Source organism: Myodes glareolus, chromosome 2, assembly GCF_982192425.1.
Source record: "Myodes glareolus chromosome 2, mMyoGla1.1, whole genome shotgun sequence".
In the NCBI taxonomy this organism is placed as follows: Eukaryota; Metazoa; Chordata; class Mammalia; order Rodentia; family Cricetidae; genus Myodes; species Myodes glareolus.
The window spans coordinates 55,656,340-55,666,919 of NC_142027.1; the positions used below are offsets into that span (position 1 = coordinate 55,656,340).

Consider the following 10,580-nt stretch of genomic DNA (forward strand, 5'->3'; position numbering starts at 1 on the left):
CAAGTGAACAGAAACTTTATAAAACATTTTTTTAAATATTTGTCTATTTATTATGTATACAGTATTCTATCTGTGTGCATGCCTGCAGGCCAGAAAAGGGCACCAGACCTCATTATAGATGGTTGTGAGCCACCATGTGGTTGCTGGGAATTGAACTCAGGACCTTTGGAAAAGCAAGCAATGCTTTTAACCTCTGAGCCATCTGTCCAGTCCCTTGATAAAACATTTTGATGAGAAATTAGTAAATGCAATCAGTGTATTTAGAAAAGTATTCTACAGGACCCCGCTGTAGCCAGGGTCTGTGTTGATGTCTGTTGCTCCTGTTACCACTGAAGGTCATGTGGATACCTGAGGTCTAGGCCTCCACCTGGCACCGTGTTAGAGTCCAGGGACCACACTGCTACTAGGGCTGTGTGGCCTGTGCTGCCACTCAAAACCATGATGTCGTCCGGTCCTGAGCTGCTATTGAGGGCTGTGTCTGGGTCCATGGTCTGTTGTAAGCCACACATTGGCCTGCCCTCTGTCAGGGTCCAGCCTTAACTGAGTCCTCAGGTTCCAGTGTAGGAGCAAGAAGATTAGAATTATTAATCAAAAAGGAACAGAGATAGGAGAGAAAAGCAGAAACACAGAAAAGCATCTGGAGGGAGATTCACTGAATACTGAACTGCCTGTATTTATTTTCCACATGCTTAGATACTTCACTCCAAAAGGGGAGGGGAGAGACAGCAGACTTCAATAACATGATATAAAGGAAAAGACTTAAATTCTCCAAGCATTGACCGAGGTAGAACAGATTTACCTCTATGCTCAAAATACTAATTAACCATACCTAAATCAGGATCTCTTGTTTGCAGTCACACCTCTTGCCAACAAATTTGAAGGAGCAAAAATAAGTTCAAACTCTATGACCTTTAGTCAGAGAGGTGGAACATACTCACAGCTGTGAGCCCTCATAGTGGTCTTGCTACATCTGGGGTCTGTGTTGATATTTTTAGCCCATTTTACCACAGAGGCCTTAGGGACCATGTGGGATGAAATCAGAGGGCCATGCTGAGCTAGCCTGACCCATCGTTGACCCTGGAAAAGTGGACCCTGCTCCTCAGTAGACACTGTAGCAAGAGAACTGGTCCTGACTCATAGGGCAACCGGCCTCCACACTAGGGAGAATTGGCCCCAACCCTCACCACAGGCAAGGGAGAACTGTCCCTGATGGCACGGGCATGGGAGAGTTATCACTGCCTCTCACCTGAGGGGGCAGCTCCAGTGGCCTGGACACACAGCTCAGCTACCACCCAGGCTCACAGCTGGGCCCTGTGTTGGTCCAACCTAACATCTACCCCATCTAAGACCTGCTGGAGCTTGTGAAGGAACTGGCTCTGTGGAAAAATATCCATAGGATCTCCATGACTCTGGGCAGTCATGGAATATCCAAGTGGAGTTTCAGTGAGGATCCAGTAGTGATGGAGTACTGAAAATCAGAGGCCTTGAGCAAGACCGATCACACATTGCAATGAACACTGGCAGGAAAAGTTGATTGGACCAAAGGGTATAGACTGTGTGACACACCATGGAAGAATGAAGAAGTGTCGGAGGGCAGGAAGAATGGAGGAGTGCAGAGATTTTTGTTTGTTTGTTTGCTTGGTTGCTTGTTTTGGTTTGGTTTTACTTATTTTATTATTTTTTTTAAATTTTTGTTTGGGGGGAATACTGTAAGAGTAAGGGGCAGATATGGGGAAAACAGAATTTGGATGCATGATGTGAAATTCCCCAAGAATAAATAAAGAAATTTGTTTAAAAAAGAAAAAGGTTTCTAGTTTTTATGAGATTTATTTATTCTATTTAATGCACATGAGTGTTTTGTCTGAATACATGTATGTTTTCTATGTATGTTTCTAGTACCCATAGAGGTCAGAAGAAGGGATCAAATCTCTTGGAACTGGAGTATACGTGGGTACTGGGAACCTAATCAAGGTCCTCTACGAAAGCGTGTGCTCTTCACCACTGAGCAATTTCTCTCCACCCCAAAGAACTGTGTTTTTAATGAGCAATATGAGAATTTATTCCTAAATAACCTATATAGACATAGACATACATGTAGACATAGACATAGATATATAGATATAGATAGATAAATGACTACAACTCAATTTCATTTCTATCTTTAATTCATGATCATTAGCTTTGAGAAATCCAATCACTAAAATGATAGGAAGGGAAGATTTTATTATATTGATAGTCAATGTGTAGGAATTTCTATTAAGTTGCCAACAGTTACACCAATTAAAAAATGTTATTTTTGATGGCTTAAGAATTGAGAACTGATTTATATCCTCCTTTGAAAGCATGAAGCTCCAAAATCACCAGTCCCTCACTTACAACACACTTGCTGTCAAGCAACGGAGTCACCCATTTACTTAACATTAGTAGAGACATTTAAAATTGCTGCTTAGCTTGGAATTCTGTAAATTTGTCTACACAGGAAGATGCAATGTATCAAGACTCGATGCTAGGTGAGGGCTGTGGAATTCTATGGCTTTCTGGAAGAAAGTCAATGGGTAAAAGGTTACCTTGATGAAAGTAAACTCAGGCATTTAAGTTGGAAAGAGTGCACAAACATACTGAGAAGTTAGAACTGACTGCTCCTTGCAGAGTCTTCCTGAACATGGCTTGGAATTTACTGTTCCAGTTAAAGAGCTCCATAAAAGCACAACATTTTGTTTTTTTTTTTCTGGTCAACAATTCATTTGGTATTTTTTGTTAAAACATATGGTACTAGGAGAACCAGAGGGTCAGTCCATTTTCCCATTCCTTCCATATCTTTCTCTTCACTATCCATCTTACATGCTATATTGAGGTGAAATTACTGAATTACTAAAATATTTTCTGTCAACAGGTACCCAGGCTAGAAGTAGTAGCATTAAACATAAACACGAACAGGAACAGATATGTTTATATTACCCCGGAAGAATTATTGGGTAACATAAATTTATTATGGACACAGTGAATCAGATTTTCTGGTGGAGACCATGGTTTCATCATGGTCCTCATTTCATAGACGGATTCTCAGTCTCCTCATTCTCAAACCAGCCGGCAGCAGCGGGCGGTGGTCCAGTCCATGCCTTTGCACTGACAGTGGCAGGTATTTCCATTCTGGACATCCCATGATCCACAACCAGAGCCGCATGCACAACCAGTGACAGCCATCCCTGCATGGTCACATGAGATACAGACATCAGTACCCTTCTATTGTAAAGAGATAGTGAGTCTCCAACTGTTCTCCTTATTAAGTTCATGGATAAATCTAGGCTTATGCAAAACTAATTCAAGTTTGGAAACTATCTTCAGGAAAAAAAGTCACTTAAACTTCTTAAGCAAAAAAGTCACTTAAACAAAATGACTTAGAGTTCCAAAGTCATTCAATTGATGACAAATTCACCTCTGTGTTGGCTCCCTGCCCAGCAATGCAAGGGAATAGATTGGGAAACAAATGAGGACCATATCCATGACCAGACAAAGAATGACTCAAAGGGCTGGCATCTGAGAATACAACAAAGAAATGAAAGGAAGAACAGAAGCTCAAGTTTTCTCAGCATCATCTTAAAGACACTGAAAATCAGTAAGGGATGGGTACTGGAGACTGTGGCTCACCCCCATGGTAGTACAAATTTAATTTAATAATTTAATAATAGAAGATTGATGGAGAAGAACATAGGACATCAAGCTCAAAAATTCTTCTTGTGGAGTTACTCACCAGGAGGACAGGAGGCCCATCTGCCTGATGCGCTGACGCTAGTGCAGGAGAGCTTCTTAGGTTCTGCCAAGAGAGGATGCTCTGAGTAGTAGGGAACAAAGGGCATTGCTCATGTTCTTGCTTTCTCACATCTTCTTCTTTGGTCTTCGAGTTGTTTCCCATCCCTCCATCCCCCATAGTCAGGTTACGCACTAACTTTTAAGGTTTAATGTCTTTTTAAAAAATCTTTTTATGTGAATGGGTGTTTTGCCCACATATATATCTATGCATCAAATGCATGCCTCAGTCAGACCCTCTGGGGCAAAAGTTACAAATGTTTGTGAGTCACCATGTATGTAGGTGCAAGGAATCAACCCGGGTCCTCCTAACCCTTTGTCATCTCTCCAGACCCCAGATTTCATTTCTTAGCTTATGAAGTAAAAGTAACATTGCTCTTAGCTCATAATTGGCTGTAAAAGTTGAATGAACAAACCCGAATCTGTGAAATATCTTTGATTCACAATGTATCCATACATTACAGCTACTACCCTCCTTATTCCCCATCTTGTTTTGATCAAGAGCTCAAGAAGGAGTAAGATAATACAGGAATCCTTGAACAGAAAGTAGGGCTACAGTGGACTAATCAGAGGCTGAGGTCTTGGATTGGGATAGAGATGACGTAGGCTTAGGTAGCATAAGTAAGGATTAAGCTCAGATTTTCCTTACCCCAATAGTGACCTCTACCATTGAGAGCTTCCTGAATCTTTTTATTCACCAAAGAGTCTTTGGAGGCCTGAGTGTTCACTGGGATCATCAGATGGAGAAGGGAGATGAAGATGAGAAGGAAACATATTGTAGACTTCATGCTTGTAGAAAGTCAGCCTTCTGGAGCTGGAAGAAAAAGGGGAAGGAGGTGAATCTCTGAGCTCTGGTGCAGCCATGAACGAAGGGAGAGGACTATGTCTAATGCCAAGGGAGTAAATGGGGAGGAACATCAAAATCCATACTGCAGTTCTTAAAGATTTTTTGGAGTATTAGGGAGGGTTCCCAAAGAGCAGATTCACTCACCAGAAAGTCCAGGAAAGGTTTTGGCTGGAAAAGATGCTATCCTCCTGTGGAACTGCAGACCTGGACACCCATAATTTATATTTATGTATACACACACATCAAAGTGCCTCCATGTCTTGTTAGTGGGGTGTAACACACCACCATAATAAACTTTTGTGTGTCCTTGATAAGCAACAGCTGCCTTAGCTAGTTCCCTGCCAAGGGGAGTCATTCTGCTTGTTTGTTCACTCCACTCCCTGCTTGGTCACCTGATAAGGACAACACACCTTTAGTTGTCTGCCCCATAGTACAGTCCTCTTGCTTGATCTTTCAGCAGGAAGTCGGTGCTTTATGGTCTTCTGAGTGAAGGCATCACTTAACACCTGTTCGGACACCTTTTATTTTTGAAAGCTAATCTCATTTGTGTAAAATTAATAAATAATCTCACATTCCCTCACATAGAAATAAGGAAGGAAAGGCATGGTGTAATGGCTTTTCCAGAGTCCTTTCAGAGTCTCAACGAAGCTATCATTAGACTGATCTTTTTGGATTTCTTTCCGCCATTCTCAGTTTATCTTTTGATAGGGCCTTCTCATAGTCACAAGTAACAAGTAGCATATTCTACGTCTGGACTGAGCAAAAAAGAAAGATTGAGACAACCCCATTGTCTTTGGAGATTTTGCCTTTCTTCTCACTTCGGAAGCTTCTTATCTTTCTGTCAAGTTCTAGATCATATTACTTCCCCTTTATTTTATACCACATATGTCTGGTGTAATGATCAATAGTCTCAACTTGGTGGGATTTAGAACCACCATAAAAACAAACCTTTGTACATGTGTGTGAAGAACTTTCTACATTAGATTAGTTGGAGTGAAAAGACATACCATCTATGTGGATGGCCCTATTCTGTGGGCTCTGGTGTCAGTCTGAACAAAAAGGAGAAATGGAACTGAGCACCAGACTCATCTCTTCCTGTCCACTGTCTGTAGATACAATAAGACCAGCTGCTTCATATTCTTGCTGTGAACTATTAGTTGCCATAATGGACCACATCTTTTTATAAGTCAAAATAAACATTTTCTTCCTTGAGTTGCTTTTGAGAAAAGTGACTAATACAGAACACTGGGTCCTGAAGTAGGGTTGTAGCTGAATAAACTTGACCATGTGGTTTGTAAGCCTTAGGAACTAGTTTGCAGAAGGATTGTGAAACAGATTGGAACTTGAGGCTAGAAAAATTCCATATTGCTGTGTATAGAGCATCACTGGGCTATTCTTGAGGGAGCTTAGAAGACAAGAATTTCAAGGGAAATATAAACATTGATAGCCTCTCTCATGTTACAGAGGGGAAAAAGTACTACACTGGGAACTGGGCTGGAGGCAATCAGTGTTAGACTTCAAGAAAGAGCATGACTACATTTGCCGATGCCCTGAGAACTTGAGTACGGTTGAATCAAAAAGTAGTGGACTAACTTGTTTAGCAGTGGGAATTCAAAATTAAGATTCCATTCCGAGGGTGGTATGACTACTGCTTACTAGTCTCCAGCTCTGCAGTGTGAGAACAAAATATAAAGTCAAAAGATACTAAAAACCTGCAAAGTGTGAATAGTTTAAAAGTACAGAGAAGGCCCTGGCATGTAGAGGACACCTGGTACCACTTGGCCTGGATGGGTACAAGACAACCATGGGCCCGCCTGAAACCACTGGGCCCCGGGTGGTCGGGTGCCATTATAGTGGGTGAATATATGGTAGGGAAGTGGAAGAGGGAGAGGCAGAATGATGTATGTGCTGTGTAGAAAGGTGGACCTGAAGAAGTGCGTGTGGTAGGAATGGGCTATTGTGGCTGGTGTGCTTGCTACCTGGGGCCATGGTGACATATAGGCACAGGCTGCTGCCAAGAGCCATGTCTGGCTCCAAGTTCCTGCAGCAGCTGAGGTCTGTTTCTGTTGCCCATGTTACCACAAAGACTCATGTAAACCATGTGTGTTAAGCTGACCCTATTCCCCACTGGCTCTGGGAGAGCTGGCACTACCCCCATAGGAGAACTGGCCCCCACACTTGAGAAATCTGGCCCCATCCCTCACCATGGGCATGGGAGAGCTGGCTCTGTCTCTCACCTGAGAGGGGTGGTCCCGTTAGCCCAGACTGACCTACTCAGCTATCACCAAAGCCTACATCCAGAACATTGAGTTTACATACCCCAACATTCACCCTGTATATGTATGACCTGCTGGAGCACATAACTGGTCCTGTGGAACCCTAGCCACAGGATCTCCATGACTCGGGGCAATAGCAGAGTATGTGAGAGGAGTTTCAGTGATGGTCCAGTATTGATGGGGTACTGGAAGCCAGAGGTCTTTAACTCGTTACACCATGAGCATTGCAAGCAAAGCTGTTTGAACAAAGGAATTGACTGTGTAACACCCTACAGCTCCCAGTGCCACTAAGGCAAATGAAGAGGTGAAGGGACAGTGGAAAAGACAGAGGAGTGAAGTGATTTTGCTGATGGGAGCTTTTTGTTTTGTTTCTTGTTTCTTTTTTTCTTTCTTTTAGTGTTTTTATTTATTTATTTATTTTTAAATTTTCATTTGGGAGGGGAATGCTACAAGGGTGAAGGGCAGATACTGAGAGACTGGAAAATGAGTGGGGCTTACATGCATAATTCCCAAAGAATCGATAAAAACTTATCTTAAAGAATAAATAAATAAAACAAAATTACAGTCAAGGCAGTTTGAAAAGTAGCTGTAATTGTTCAAGAAACCCAAACTCTTCACTCAGACAATAGGAAAAGTTCCCCAAAGGCAAAATCTCACCCTCTGAAGGCTCCATCTTGTAAAAAGGCAAATTCACATGAAAGGAGAGACCCTAAACTGTGAGTGCCACTGAAGGGGTTCCCTGCTGAAAAGAACATCCTAGGGAAATGTTTCCTCATAGTCAGCACACAGAAGCTGATGCAACTGTGGTCCGGGTGGGCCAACCTCCAGCTACATGTGGCAGCCTAATGGCAGTGTGGTCCATGCTTTTTTGGAAGCATGAAAGAAGTAAGACTGAGAAGTCCTTGTGTTGCAGAGACACACTGAGGCCAGAATTTAGACTTACCATCAATACAAATGTTATGGAGGGAGATTTTTTCTTATTAAATTAAATTAATTGAAGTGGGAAAATCCATTCTAAAAGTTGGTAGAGCCAGTTCATGAGCTGGATTTTTGAACAGAATAAAAAGGGCAAACAACACTTTTCTCATTCAGCTTCCTTACAGTTTATGGGTGTAGTGTGGCAGCTACCTCACAGCCCTGAAACTATATCATCTCCATCATGAACTGTAAGCCAAGTAAACATCTCATTTCTTTAGTCACTAGCATAAAAGTTAACTAATATAGCTTGGTAAACAATAGAGCTCTGTACTATATTTCCAAAAAGAAAATTTAATTTTGACACAAAGTTTTGGTTTTGTTGTTATTTGTTTGTTTTCCATAGGATTTCATGTTAGGGTATTATATTTACATCGTTTCTATCCCTATCTCTTACCTTCTAACTCCTCCTCGCATGTTCATCTCCCTACAACTCACTCTCAAATTCATGACCTCCATGGCCTCTTCTTTTTAAATTATCACACACACACACACACACACACACACACACACACACACACACACAAAATTTAACATATTAGGTGCCCTTAGTTGAATACTGATACTTGTAAGACATGTAGCTGAGTTTGGGATTCTTTTTTGATACAGGCCATAAAATTAGAGTAACTATAATTTCAGAGGCTCTGGATGAGGATACCCTTTACATGTTATATATTTTAGCCTATAAAAAATAAAATAGAAATTTTATAATATATTTTAAGATTTCAGTACATTTATGTGTACCTGTGTGTGTTACATACTTGTGTGTGTTTGTGTGTTATATGTATGAATACAAATGCCCATGCCAAGGCTTGCATGTAGAAGTCAGAGAACAACTTTCGAAGGTCAGTTTTCCCTTCTACATCCTGGATCCCATGAATCCAAAACAGGCTATCAGGCTTGGTGACAGTCTCCTTTATCCATCCAGTTGTTGCACCAGCTATTATAACACTTACTTTATATGTTATTTCTTTTGATCAGTAAGAACAGTGAGTAATAACTGTACTAAAGCCTTAATGTCATGTCAGGTTGAATTTTTATTTATTGAACAACTTAATTCATAGCTTTTAAATTCAGAGTAACTAAAAGTTTCAAGATGTGAGCATAATGTAGTTTAGTTTAATATAGTATATGTACATAACTATATTATATTAAACTATATAAACTATATATAAACTAGACTATATTAAACTACTATATTATACTGTATTAATATAGTATATGTATACTATGTATAGTATAGTAATGTAGTATAAATGACGTCTAATAAAATTCCCAATGGAGTTCCTGTTCTTTTCTGAACCTTAGAAGTCTAGTCATCCCTGTAAACATTTCTACTGGCATTATGGCCTTTCAAATTCCCATTATAATAACCCATTAACTTCTTCATAGAGCAATCTAGGTCTTCTCTATATATCATATATCAAACTGAGATTACTGTCAAGTTTTAGAGCTTGCAAGGCCCTTGGAATAAACTTGACTTTGTCACTCAAAAGTCAGCCAGCTGGAGACTGAGAGGATCATTGTGGTTTACCTAAGGTCAAAAGTGAGCACTGTTTGCAGACATTGACTCAGGAGTGGAACCCATGTCTCTCTGTCCCACTGTATAATCCTTTGCAGGATGCCATCTAATTTTTCTGGAATTAAGTGAAATCTAAAGAATGGGATGAAACATTTTCTTTGCTAAAGTTTAGATACATTTTTTAGCTCAGTGAGCCTCTGGTCACAAAAGAGCAACGTCATATAAATTATATAGCAAAATTTTTATACATCATAGTTACAGAAAATACAATAAGAAAATTATTTCCTTTTCTAGATGACAGGCTGAGACCACAGAATAATGGAGTTGCTGATGCTCAATTTTGCAGAATATATTCCCCTTGTCAAAGCTATTTTCAAATCCAGATATCTGGTGAGAAATTTTAACTCTGATCTCTACCAGTGGGTAATCGATGATTATTCACAAACTAAACAATAGTATGTAGTAGTTGGGAAAAAGAATTATGATAACAGCTAGTTTCAATAGTCAGTGTTTTGTAGATCTCTTCCTCAGAGGTTAATCCTCATGGGTATGTTCACTAGCACATTCCTTTGTAATCAATCTTCACTATTATTATTATTATTTATTGCTATTATTATAACTTTTCCATGTCAAGCCCTGGTAAAGACATTCAAACTGGACATGAGACTTTAAAGCTGTGTTACCAATTGGAATGGCCATTAGCTGCTGTCACTTGCACAAACCTGGGTGTTGAGCCATAGATCAACATTGAGGAGCTACCTCTGCTCTGAAGACTTCTGCTGTTAACTGCTGCACTTCCTCTCTGGAGTTTAAAAGTTTGTGTGTAGAATTAAGGAACAATTTAAACCACTGGTTCTTACTGGAGCTGACTATTGCCAGCTGCGACATCTGGGATACGACCTCAGCATTTCCGGTTGACATCACGTTTGATACAGAGCTCTCCTTAATTTCTGAGTACTCTACTCATGGCAGCTCGGATTGTTGTAGATTTTCTTTTGCCAGGAAAATAGTATGCTGTATTTATGCAACTGGCAAGGGCCCAGCTCATTTGGGGGGGATGTCACTATATATTGGTATGGAGCCTGACCTCTTTGTGAAGTGTGGTCTGGAAGTCTAGTACCAGGATTGGAGGTCTGGACAATTTGTGGTACAA

The 10,580-nt window shown here is 40.5% G+C and overlaps 1 protein-coding gene across 1 annotated transcript; it reads right to left on the reverse strand.

The window, feature by feature from the left end:
• Window positions 1-2,143: 2,143 nt before the first annotated feature.
• On the reverse strand, window positions 2,144-4,934 carry LOC125413126 (resistin-like beta). The gene is made up of 4 exons (XM_085685554.2): window positions 4,799-4,934; window positions 4,457-4,621; window positions 3,752-3,814; window positions 2,144-3,206 (listed from the first exon to the last, which is right to left on the reverse strand). The coding sequence occupies exons 2-4, from the start codon at window positions 4,593-4,595 to the stop codon at window positions 3,079-3,081; spliced, it is 330 nt and encodes a 109-aa protein (XP_085541680.2). The 5' UTR covers window positions 4,596-4,621; window positions 4,799-4,934; the 3' UTR covers window positions 2,144-3,078.
• Between the last annotated feature and the right edge of the window lie 5,646 nt (window positions 4,935-10,580).